The 13,271-nt window shown below is 45.5% G+C and overlaps 1 protein-coding gene across 2 annotated transcripts; it reads left to right on the top strand.

The window, feature by feature from the left end:
• Positions 1-52: 52 nt before the first annotated feature.
• On the top strand, positions 53-9,678 carry PRKCSH (PRKCSH beta subunit of glucosidase II). Of its 2 annotated transcripts, none has more exons than XM_075206699.1 (17): positions 53-263; positions 1,629-1,745; positions 2,294-2,389; positions 2,774-2,831; positions 2,922-3,039; positions 3,788-3,917; positions 3,996-4,080; positions 4,474-4,552; positions 5,682-5,768; positions 5,852-5,986; positions 6,426-6,501; positions 6,628-6,697; positions 7,877-7,966; positions 8,090-8,164; positions 8,378-8,477; positions 8,882-9,028; positions 9,341-9,678. In XM_075206699.1, exons 1-16 carry the CDS (start codon positions 68-70, stop codon positions 9,020-9,022), a joined length of 1,653 nt encoding a protein of 550 aa, XP_075062800.1. In that variant the 5' UTR covers positions 53-67; the 3' UTR covers positions 9,023-9,028; positions 9,341-9,678. The 2 variants fall into 2 exon arrangements, with proteins under 2 accessions (XP_075062800.1, XP_075062799.1); XM_075206698.1 differs by having other exon boundaries at positions 9,344-9,678.
• Positions 9,679-13,271: the final 3,593 nt, after the last annotated feature.

Below are 13,271 nucleotides of genomic sequence, written 5' to 3' on the forward strand. Positions count from 1 at the left end.
CGCGGCCTAACGTGGTATTAACAGTTGGTATCGCTAAGAGAATTGGCGAGAGCTTGCCACACGTAAGATGGCGTCCGGAAGTGACGTAGCGGAAGTGCGGGCTGCGGACAGACTTTGCTCCCGCTGGAGGTGTCAGGTTGCAGAGCCGGGTCTTGGTGGTTATACATTAAACATGCTGAAGGTGTTGCTGGTGCTGGGGGTCCTGGGGCTTCTGGGTTGCGGAGCTGTGGAGGTGAAGAGACCCCGGGGAGTGTCCCTGTCCAGTGAGTCCCCCACATTTATTCCATTATTACTTATATTGTCATTTATTGCTGTTGGCTTTATGCATTACTTCTCTTTACTGCTCGCGTTACTGTCATCAGTGTTATCAAGTACCTGTCATTTACCACTGTGAGTTATAGCGCCCCCTGATGGTCACTGCTTGTACTTAATTGGGAAAGCTACATCCTAATTCATCCATCATTCTAATCATTTATTTATATAGCGCCACTAATTCCGAAGCGTTGTTATCATTCACATAAGTCCCTGCCCCATTGGAGCTTACAGTCAGAGGTCTCTGACAGGGAGAACATTCTCATTCTTAACTATGTCTTCTGTAAATGGCCTGGGCATCTTTCCTGCCCTCCTACCCTTGTGAGCTGTGCCTACCCTGACCTGTCCCCACTGTGAACTTGTACCCCTCTGAGCTCTGCTGGCACCTGTCCTGTGCCCATGTGAGCTGCACCCTCCTCCTGGCCTGCCCTCATGTCAGCTGAGCCCCTTCCTCTGACCTCCCATGTGAGCTGCACCCTCCTCCTGGCCTGCCCTTATGTCAGCTGAGCCCCTTCCTCTGACCTCCCATGTGAGCTGCACCCTCCTCCTGGCCTGCCCTTATGTCAGCTGAGCCCCTTCCTCTGACCTCCCATGTGAGCTGCACCCTCCTCCTGGCCTGCCCTTATGTCAGCTGAGCCCCTTTCTCTGACCTCCCATGTGAGCTGCACCCTCCTCCTGGCCTGCCCTTATGTCAGCTGAGCCCCTTCCTCTGACTTCCCCTGCTCCCATGTGAGCTGTACCCCCACAACATCTGGCCTGCTCTCCTGTTTGCTGTGCCCCCCCCCCCCCCCCCCCATTTGAGCTGTGCTCTACACACCTGCTATATGGCCTGTCCCCTGGCATCTCTCCAAACCCCTTGCCTACCCCTGCCACCCTGTGAGTCAAAGCCCCTACTCCCCCATCATCTGCCTTGTACCCTCTGAGCTGTGTCTGGGTATCTTACATGCATCTGATCAGTTTGTATGAAACTCAGGCCAGTCTGGCCCTTAGCGAGAAATCCCAGGAGCCAGATAGCCAATGGTCCTAAATAATGTTGCCTGGCTTATCTTTTGGGTTTAATGTCTTTTTATGTCAATGGATGACCCATCATCCCTGGCTCCATAGAAGGTCCTGCTGGGTCTTGTATTTGACTGATTCCTGGATTCTACATAATATTTTCCACACCTAGTAATTCACATAATGCAGTATATTCAGGCGTTCGGCACCAGTTTACCTATTATGATAACCGTGAATAAACCAAGTAATATATAAATGTCTGTTCCCCTCTCTCTTCCTACTATCTCTCCCTGATGTGTCTTTCTCTACTGATTCCACAGATCGCAGTTTCTATGATGAGTCCAAACCTTTCACCTGTCTAGACGGGTCCCGGACGATCCCTTTTGACCGCGTAAACGATGACTACTGTGACTGTGCCGATGGAACAGATGAGCCTGGTAAGGAGCCGTTTGTATTTATTTGGGGGATTGGTACAGTGAGCTGCAGGTGGGACATATACTTTCAGCAGACATCTTCTTTGTGTGCCCTAAAACGTTTTATGTTGTAAGATTTAGGGAATCCGGTCTCTGATTCATGCAATAAAATGTGCGTCCATTAACACTTCTTGAGTTACATTAGAGGCCAAATAACATGCTTAAGAATACTGCCTTAGAAGGCCTTGTAGACAGTGCTGTGTATGAGATCACACTCTGACGCTACGGCTGACGGCATGCACCTTACATTATTGAAGTTTAAAATCTCAAACAATAGTAGTCTTTCCAAACCATGATTTTAAATTCAGTAACGGCGGGTGCATGAGGAATAAGTTCCTGTATGTAGCAAGTATCTGGAAGGAGGGTGTTGGGTTGTTCCTAAGTACAGTCCTCTTCTACAGATATCCTCATGGTTAGTTTGTATCTCCTAACAGACAGTGCATGCTATAAGACGGTCACTATACTAATAGTGCAGTTCTAGTGATGGATTGTTTTGTTTCTCCCCCCATCAGGCACAGCTGCGTGCTCGAATGGAAGGTTCCACTGCACCAACGCCGGATACAAGCCTCAGTACATACCGGCGTCACAGGTCAATGACGGCATTTGTGGTGAGTGAGAAATGGATATTTTTCTGTGTGCAAAATAAAGAAAATAATAATAAAAAAATCAACAAACTTCATAAATGGGTCTCCAGATCTGACGATCTCCCTTCAAAGGGCTTTCCGCCCTCCTGCCTCTTTACCAGGATCTTAGTTAGTGGTAACGATGGATGGCCCTTGACTCCAGAACTATGCTGTGGTTTTCAGCTGATTGAAGTCTGGGAGGGGAGGCTATTGTTCCCTCTCACTGTGCTACAACTGCTCGGCAATCAGTGGGGGGAGATGATCTTTCACATTGGACCTTTTTGCTTGATGCTACAATATAAGGAAATGCTTCACCATTGGCATACTGCAATATTACCCTGCAGAGCTTTCACTCTACTCTGTCCACAGATTGCTGCGATACGACCGACGAGTATAACAGCGGCGCTCATTGTCAGAATACCTGCAGGTGAGATGGAACGTTGGATGTTTACACTCAGGTCCTGGGATCTCCTGTGATATGTGCGTAATTCATCTCCTTATTCCCGGTGTGTCTTAGGGAGATGGGTCGGAAAGAGCGAGAGGAGCTGGAAGAGAAGGCTGCAGTGGCTCGGGAAGGAATGCTGCTAAAGCACAAGTTTATTGAGGACGCCCAGAAAGGGAGGGAGGAAAAGCAGGTACTTTTATCTTTCTTCTGTGTAGTAACTTTATAGGGATATGAAGAGGAACAAATAATGCCCCATCAAGTTCTTTCAATCCAAATGAAGAAAAATCTTAGGTTTTGTAAAGCTATTCAGTTCGGACATGTATTTAGGTTTATTTCATGAGTGTACTAAATCATGTTATTGCCAGGACGTATCCCGTTAACGGCTGTCGTGCAATTTACCAAAATCTATAAAAACCTACTTCTTAATCAGTCAGCAAAATTAGAAACCTGACATAATTGTCAAGTGATTAATAAAAGCAAAAAACAAATGGTTACACCTTGTATTAGTCAATAATAACATAGAAATACAAAAAATAAAAACATTTGCATCTAGAGACAATATGGAAAATGCTCCATAAAATCCATAGGGAGAATATATATATATATATATATATATATATATATATATATATATATATATATATATATATATATATATATATATATATATATATATATATATATGCAATAGGTTTTTAGTTTCCTGAGTAATAAAGATTTCACCACCGTCGAATCCCCTTTTAAAGTATTCTGTGCTAAAATACATCAGACCAGGAGGGTTTCTCATTGTCTCAATTCTTTGCGGGTTCTAGTGTCTAGTGGTGCAGCCGATATATTGTTTTCGGCAAGGACATGATGCGAAGTATCTGTCCCCCTTACTTGTGTAGTGTTTGTCCTGTGTAATTGTTACTGACGGCTGTGGTGCTTTAATTGTGCAGGTGAAGCTGCAGGAACTGGTAGAGAAGCGGCAGGGCGTGCAGACACAAGTGGACTCTCTGCGCGCAGAGAAGGAGGAGGCAGAGAAGCCTGAGAAGGAAGCAAAGGATTCGCACAAGAAAGAGTGGGAAGGTGATGTTCGTATAATGCCCCTTTCTGTTCTGTTTTGCTGAGCGCGTGTGTTTTTATGTACAATCGTTTATGTTGCAGAGCGGAAGGAAGCGGAGAAAGCTGCTATGGAAAAGAAACGATCCCTGGAGGCTTTTGAGGAGTTGGACCAGGACTCCGATGAAATGTGAGTGTTACATAAGTTAGTTGGTCTAGCTTCTGGCATAAATGCAGGTATTCATACTCCTGAGCTACGAACGAAACTGCATTCTTACTTTTAGATTGAGATTACAGAAGTTATGAATGGAGCTACAAGCGTTTTACTGACTTTGCGCTCATGGTGCGTGTTGCCAGTGGTGGTCTCGGGGTTTTCTGGGAATTTTGCCCTATCACCGGCTCCAGCTATTCTAGTTTTGTTTAAAGGAAGACGTTTCAGTTTAAAATCTACCTATTGCAGGCATACAGTGGAGGTCACGGTATTGTGGGTGACAGCCTATCGCATCACTAGGAACTCCACTATAAGTAGGCAGCAACCAATCACAGCTGAATGATCACCCACGTTATGTGTCTGTTTCCACAGGCTATCCACGGCTGAGCTGCTGTCTCACGTTGAGCTGGACTCGGACGGAGACAATTTGTTGTCAGAGCAAGAGGCCCAGGTAAGTCCCGAGACCGATCTGTGTCTCATTTGTCAGTCTGTTTTCCTCGTCCTATGGCGAGATGGTTCCAGTTTTACGCCCACGTCTGATAAACGCCCATTCACGGCATTCCTGGCCTTTAAATTTTAGTCAGAACAGAGAAGTGGAATACTGAGATGTACACAATGCTGAGACTGACACGGCTGCTTGGGATTTCTCCCGGAATATAAAGCTGTGTTGAGACTTCTTGGGTATCTCTGGGATTTAATCAAGACTTTGTTTTGTTGCATTAATTTTGGCCTCGCCAGAAAACTGGTGCCTTAAAGTGACCCTATACTCAAATTTGGGGATTCTAACTTTAACAAGTGTAATAATTTTTGTAGGCAAATCATTTTGAGAAGGCTACTTCCAACAGTAAGACTGTAAAAAGTACTGTCCCTATGTTATAGAGCTACGGTTATCTATAGCTTTTGTCCCCGATTCTCAATGCTTTTGTCACACCTGTGCTACAACCGATCAGTATGTGTATCACTGTTTGGGTACAGGTCAGATTCCTGTGAGTGGATGTGACCAGATATCCCCAGATGACATCTAGCTGCTGTACAAAGCTCTTGTACAACTGTGGAAGAGCTGTGAAGTGTAGAGTACACTACCAGCACAGACCTGGTGTTTTATCTGTCCACATAGACACAAGATTCCCATTGCAGTAGCTTTAGGTGCTCTAGATCAGGACTGCAGAAACCTGGTGTTGGCAGCTCCTTCTGCCCACATTGCTGGCTTCATGTTGTTGATGTACGCTTGGCACAGGAAGCACCAGTAGGCCACTAACCAATGATATTGTAGTGAGCTAATACTATGTGTTGGATACCTTGGCCTGTTAAACGCTGCCACGCGGAGTGATATGGCTCCAATTACACAGCTTAGTTGTACATTTTCCATGGAGATTTCCCTCATGGGTGGTGCTCTTATTGTGTGATCCAGGGATCGTTTTAATACTCAAACAACCTGTTTTTCAACTTCCAGCCGACACGGCTGAATGCAAATGTGCCGGAAAAAGTTGTGTTTAAACATTTATGACTAAAATAAACAATTCCCTCTAGCGGTGTGTTAGTAACAGGATGTGTGCTGTTGCTGTCTTCCTCTCTCCCAGACTCTCTTTGGAGGATCAGATTCTGTAGATATTGCCTATTTCCAGGAGTCTGTCTGGTCCCAGATCAGCGCAAAATTCAAGTCTGAGGTAAGTGACGGGGCGCAGCGTTTGGGGCGGAGGTGGACGCTCGGGTGCAGAGCTCAGCACTAACGGATGTCTGTCTGGCTCAGAGCGAGGCCCCTTCGCTGCCTCAGGTAGAAGAGGGGACAGACCCCCACCCAGAAATCCCCCCGGAGGAAGACGAGGACGACGATGGAGATGAGGGAGACGAGGATGAAGAGGATGAGTCAGATGAAGATCATAGGGTGAGCTTAGCGAGAGCAGCCAGTTTGTGGGATGAACCAGTATTTGTGAGCATGCAGCCTACCCATTAACCTGGCGTCATTTAACCATTTTGTGGCGCTCACGCAACAGAGGCAGCCATGTTGTTGGCTGAGCCAATATTCTAATGTAGTCCATGAATTGCGTAATGAACATTACCGGTTCCTAGTGATTTGATTGGTTGTGTTTTCCTAGATATTGGTTCAGGCCAAAAAATGGTGACGGCCAAGGTCTGCTATGTAATGTTCCTATGCTGCTAATTCGGAGAGAGAACTGGAGATCTAAGGACTGCAGTTCCCTGTAATTCACAGTACACCCATGTTGTCCTGCAGTTCGTAAAGGGTTAACATTATTGAGGACCATTGTTCAACAGGTGTTGAGCCGATTTGTAAGGAGGTGTATGACTCATTCCTTTTATCATAGGCTCCGCCTACCAAACCGCAAGGGGAGGAGTTAGAAATGCCACCATATGATGAAGCCACCCAGACGCTGATAGATGGTAAGAGATTATCCATCACTGAGATCATATCTGTAGTGTCCTACCCCTCTCCTATTATCTCCACCTTCCTTCTTATCATTATTATTATTTATTATTATATTAAGTATATTCTTATCTCCCTCACAGCTGCTCAGATAGCACGTAATCAGTTTGAAGAAGCCGAAAAGTCCTTACGGGAAATTGAGGATACAATCAGGTGTGTAGTGACCTAGCTCCTTATTACCCCTGTGTAACCTCTTATTACAGTAACCCAGCTGTGACAGGCTGGACTGTCTATGCCACCCTGTCTGGTGCGTTGCTGGGAACCAGTTGGGCTTGCCTTGCCACCGTCCCCTTTACGTTCTCCCAAATGTGCCCTCTAACGCGGTAAGACAGGCTTAACTGCTGCCACCACTAGGCTCCTTGGCGGCATTCAGAACCGCATCCTTCTGGGTAACGGTCACTTCTAGTGTACCCCCCTTGCTGGTACCCCTGACCTCTTCCTACAGATCAGGATTGCTGTGGATAGATCCCCCCGGCCTATCACTCTGGCCGGAGCTGCAGGGTAGCAGGCAGAGCGGTGGTACTAGACGCTGGGTCCAAACCTCAGAACAACCGGAAAACAGATTAGATTTGGGTCTAATCTGCAGGTCATAGGAATTACAGAAGGGAAGAAGTTGTCGAGCAGGATCTTGAAGCAAATGATGTTTATTAGCTCAAGTGTCCTAATAAGGACAAGTCACACTGGTTTATGGTACCAGTGATCAGAAGGTCAGGTGGATCAATAATACATTACATGGTCAAACAGGGGACTTTTTATACAGTTTTTGACACACATGTGGGCAGGGGTTAACCCGGCCCCTTCCTCACTGGCATCGGAACGTCTGATCAGATAATTTAGCATCAGGATATAATCTAATCTTGCATCTAACACAATTTAACTTCCACATCAACCTGATTTCCTCAGTTCTGCTGTCTACATTGTTAGGTTTTCTGTCTGTCTAACAAGACATGCACACAGGTAACGACCCCTTGCCGGGTCCTGGGGCCAGAGCAGGTGTTTGTCACTTCACATGAAAAGACTTGTGTAGCATTTCCTGCTATCAGCAAAACAGGCTTCCTCTAGCAAATTTACAAAACCAAACAATGACATGCTGTCTCTGAAGTTACAAATCAATACCTCAGAAATGAATGCATTTCCTATACAGAAATACAGCACGATGTAATAAAATTAAGTACATTTCTAATACACTGTATCAGGAATCGGTACATTTGCAACGATATAAATTGGCACACTGTGCTAATAATTTAAATATATTATTACAATAAGTTATTTATAAGTGGTCCAGCCACACCAGCCCCTTGTTAATCCTTATCACCTGTTCTGTGTATCTAGGAGTCTGGAGAAGGAGATATCACTGGATTTTGGAGCACATGGAGAATTTTCTTATCTCTATGGACAATGTTATGATCTCTCCACCAGCGAGTGAGTAGTCTGTGGTGGTGAGGACTGCTGGATGCTGATGTTGGACTAGAGATGGCATCTGCACAGGAATAACGTGGTGTATTCGTTGAATTGCCCCAATTGATGATGTTCTGCCTCTCCTAGATACGTCTATCGCTTGTGTCCATTCAATCGTGTGACCCAGAAACCGAAGGCTGGAGGATCAGAGACTAACTTGGGGTGAGAGTTTTGTTCCCTAGGCTGGGCACCATCTTAGTCATACAGTGCAGCACCCCCTACAGGATTACAGTATCTCCTACACCCCTCTCCTATGTTTAGTTGTAGTAGACGAATAGTGCGAAGTCTGAGTCTCAAACACTGGAGTCTAAGGGGACTGCACATTGTGAGAGGTGACATTAAAAGCATGTTCTTCATAACCCTTCTCCTCTGCAGGATATGGGCGTCCTGGGCAGGGCCAGAACATGACAAGTTTGGCATAATGAAGTATGACCAGGGAACAACCTGTTGGCAGGGACCAAATCGCTCCACACAGGTTAGTGCCACCTATCACACCTATGATTATTGCTGATACCATGTCTTGCCCTGTAGAATGCCACATGGTCAGGAAGCGGCCATGTGCATGGCACAGTCTGCCAAATGTTCATTGTTTGGGACCTAAATGCAGTGTTCATTACCCAGGTGCCTTTGCAACCAGACTTCAAGCGCCTGTGCTTACAGGCTCCAGAAATGTAAGTCTGTCCCTGGCTACGTGACGTGGAGTCTGTCTCTCCCACCCTGGCAGGAGATCTCTGGAAGCAGAAAGCTGGGGCACACACGTGCCATGCAGTTTGCTCATTTCACCACATGGTGGCACAGTTTCCTCTCTTTAGTTGTCTCTCTTATTTCAGTGACCGCAGTTACGAGGGGCGGGTGTATGATTATCCTGTGTTTCTGCAGGTGAAGCTGTTCTGCGGTAAGGAGACTGTGGTCACCTCTACGTCGGAGCCCAGTCGCTGCGAGTACCTCATGGAGTTCTTTACCCCAGCCGCCTGCCAGCAGCCCAGTGACATCCCACAGGAGGAGCACGACGAGCTGTAACCTCAGGTGCTTACAATCCTGCTGTCAGAGTTGTGCAGGGTGCAGTAATACCAATGAACCTTCTCCTATTCATAGACTGTGTCATTACTGTAGCTGCGTGGACTCTGTAGGATGTCCTCGCCTTGTGCAATGACAATATTATTGTGGTGCAGAGTAATGATCGTGGGTTTATGATAACAGACTGAACATTACCAGTTAAACTACAGCTAATTAGGTTATTAGGTCTACTCTGGCTGTTGTGTTCTAGTACAATGAATGCACCTGCCATCCCTTATCCTATTAGTAGGAGTTTCTCTTTACGGTCTGTCTTATTTCCAGCAGCGGATAACTACAGGACCCCAAGGGAACAATGAAAGCTGTGACCAGTTGGATGAAGCCCTCAGTCTAGTCTACTAGTGTCTTCTTCTCTTCAAACCTCATTCCAGACCCCCCGTCCTATATCTGTTCCTGTTTCTGCAGTAAAGGGCAGCGGCGACCAACAGACACATTCCTGCACCGAGCTCTTCACTGCTGCTGCCCCAGCCATGCAACCATGTTGTATGTACAGATTAGTAAATACACTGTCCCCAGTGGCTGCTACATTCATGTTGGTGGTGAACATTGAGATTGTCCTGTGTTCAGTGCAATTAAAAGACCGCTCTACCTAACAAATACAACTTGTTTATGCATCCTTTTTTTTGTTTATGGAAGTTTTCTGAGCTTATTAGACTGTAAAGTGTCTCCTTAATGTCACTATATTTTATTATATTAATATGCCGGGTAATTGATCAGCCCACAACCTAACTGCCCCCTCAGTTTTCCATACACGCAGCAGACTTGCTGTCTGCAAAGATACCACGTGGTGCCTAATATGGCTCATAGCAGACTCTAATATAAAATTGCTGACCTACACTCTTTTTGTGAATGTTATATGTGTTAATATGAAAATACTGTTGTTGTTTTTTTTTTTTTAGCTCTTAAAGACAAATGATTGTTCAACAAAAGGTATTACACCATAAATGTAAAGTTGCCATGGGTTGACGGGCAGCACAGTGGCCTAGTGGTTAGCACTTCTGCCTCACAGTACTGGGGTCATGAGTGCAAATCCCGACCATGGCCTTATCTGTGTGGGGTTTGTATGTTCTCCCCGTGTTTGCGTGGGTTTCCTGCGGGTGCTCTGGTTTCCTCCCACACGCCAAAAACATACTAGTAGGTTAATTGGCTGCAATCAAAAATTTACCTCTGTGTGTCTGTGTGTCTGTGTGTCTGTGTGTCTGTGTGTCTGTGTGTCTGTGTGTCTGTGTGTCTGTGTGTCTGTGTGTCTGTGTGTCTGTGTGTCTGTGTGTCTGTGTGTCTGTATTAGGGAATTTGGACTGTAAGCCCCAATGGGGCAGGGACTGATGTGAATGAGTTTTCTGTAGAGCGCTGCGGAATTAGTGGCGCTATATAAATAAATGATGATGATAAAGCGGTCCGTATATAAACCTGAGCTTTATTGCTGGATACAGAGGTCATTGGGGTTTCCTTCTTTTGTGTGTATGGGCTGAAGACCACTTACTAGTGTTAGTGTCACAGTTTAGTGACTTTTGTATTATGACCACATCCAGTCATGCAGGAAGAAGCATCAACCAAGTGACTAAATACACAATACATTGTGTAATCCTGCGACTCTTCCACAGAATGTGATGACACATGGTGTATATAAGGCTGGTGGTACACGGGTCCTTTGTCTGTCTGCCCCTGGTTTCCTGGCCCTGTGGTTGCCTGGTTTGCTGGCAGTGATAGGTTCCTCTCGCACAAGTGTCTCCATCTGGAACTCTGTAAACCTACATGGGCACATTAAGTGTCCTCGTGCAGCCAGCCTATAGGCAGTGATATGGAGGGGTTCTGTCTGTCCAGTTGCCTGATGGGACATCCGCTCTCTCACCACTAGGAGACAGGAGAGAAGTCCTTGGTCTTTGGAAGGAGTATACAGTAGGTGGGATGTCCTCTGCTGATCTAAGCGGATTTGGCTGACGGCCGTAACGTCACCAGGGAAATGTTACAGCTCAGTGACTGAGGCCAGAAGGCCTTGTACAGCTCCTGTAGGAGTTACTGGAAAATTAACTTTTTTGGTTTAAAGTGGTTTTAATTTACTTGCACCTTGCTTGCGTGGTGGGGGTCCCCCTTCCTTTCTCCCCCTGATAAAATGAAGTGTCTATAAAGGACGAACTGAATGGGGGAGCCCGTCTGTTACACATGGAGGCAGCCATTTTGTGTGCTGAATTAGTAATGGTGACAGTGCAGCCCTGTCCATTAACAAGGAACCAGAGCCTTGTTAATGGACACTAATTCCAAGTATATTGATAAGCTGCCCACTGGTTCCTCCAGCAGAATGGCCGCCTCTTCCGGGTAGCTGACCAGTCCACTTTACCCACGATTCAGGTATAAGGTAAAGTACTGCATCCTGCATAACCATGAAAGAGCTTCACAGTCACAATAAGCAACAACAAACTATATAAAGCGACTTCCATACCGTTTATTTCAGCTTTCCTGCTATTCAGGATGTAGCTGACATTGGAACCTTGTAAGAAGTTTTCTGGGTTGACTGAAAGCCAACTAGCCTCGTTTTATTAGACACGGCTAAGTAAAGAGAGTGTAACACAGTAGCTGGCACTTCACTGGTGTAGGTCGTAGCCAATGAAGGAGAGTGTTTTGCCACTGGCTAATTGCAGAATGTAGTAGCCGACGAGGACTAATATATAGTCTCTGTCAAGTAATTGTGGTTATTTTGTGTGAGCTTTGGGTAAGAGAAGCTGCTCGGTGCCAATAGAAGAAGTAGCCATGTGAGACTACCTGGGACTGCTAGGAGCTGGATTCATGTCCGTGTTCAGTGGCCTTGCCCTGCTTTCAGAGAGAGAGAGTTCTACAGCTTGGTGACAAGCTGCAGGGGTAGAGAGCTTAGTCCCGAGCCTGTTTCCTCTAAAGTGTCAGCTGAATGTAACATCATGGGGCAAAACACTTATTTGTGGTGATAGGTCCTCTTTAAAAGAAGCGTTTACGGGTGGCAATCTGGGGAGCTATGCCATCCCTACGCCACATTAAGTAATGCTTGTGAAAGTTAATCACATTATTGGCACCCAATCACTCCAACAACACCCTCGTCACATCTAGTTTGTTGCAAGCTGATAGTCCTTATTCCCAACACGCTCTTGTGTCCGGATTGGAGAGAGCATCAGGATCCTCAAGCTGGACCCCCAGTCCTCTCTGGTGAAGGGTGTACTGCCAGGAAGGTTCTTCTGGATGGGTCTAAACCGCTGCTAAGAAAAAGATTAAATAATACGCTCAGACAATTCATAGGCCCCTGTGGTTGGTTTTTTATCCAGAGTCAACATTGTGCTATAAGTACGACGTAACGTTCTTTTCTGAAATAGACTGAGATAATCCCATAGATACCCTTTAAACATCGAATCCTCAGAAGAGGGCGATCTACTCACATTACAATTTTTGGAGAAATCATTTAGACCACACCTCCATCAGGACCGGCCTTAGTGGTTATCATTTCCCTGAATTAAGTGCTAACACTACTTAAAATCCTTAATACTTCCATTAAACTACTCCCCATTTCCCCATATGTGGAAATGTTTCTAAACCTCTTCCATGGTGGCTATCCCTAGCCTCACTGTAGACATAGTATTGGTCTATCTGACAACCCTAAGTGCCCCAAATGTGGCGAATCTCACACTGACTTATTCCATTGCATCCGTCAGAAAGAAAAACCACACACAAAAATTCTTTGAATCCTGGGAAAACTACATCAACACGCTATCAACTTCCCTGAGGAAACGAATACGGGAGTGCTTCCCCCAAACCACTTGGCACGAAACTGGAGTATTCTTGCTAGGCCCCTACGATTTATCTAGAAATTAACCATCCCTTGTTCCCCTTCTGGTCTCCCTGCGCCGCAAGGCACAATCCGCAAGGTTCTAGAACCTGTTTTATTGATTTTTTTGTGTGAATTCTAAAGTTCAGTGTTCGGAACACATTGTTACAGATTAGGTCAAATGTTTGCAGTGAGCAGCTTGCATACTTTAGGTACAATGTTTAGGTATAGCTTTACACAATGGCGGCGTAGAAACTGTATTAGAGATTACGATATGCTTTAATCTCCAATGATAGACTTAACACTTTCACTCTGATTTCTCTCTTCCTGCTTGGTTGACCATTGACGACTTTGCTTAACAAATGTCTCTTTTTTTTCATGTATCTTTTATAATTGTTTTAACTTCTT

This window comes from Mixophyes fleayi, chromosome 4, assembly GCF_038048845.1.
Source record: "Mixophyes fleayi isolate aMixFle1 chromosome 4, aMixFle1.hap1, whole genome shotgun sequence".
Classification (NCBI taxonomy): Eukaryota; Metazoa; Chordata; class Amphibia; order Anura; family Limnodynastidae; genus Mixophyes; species Mixophyes fleayi.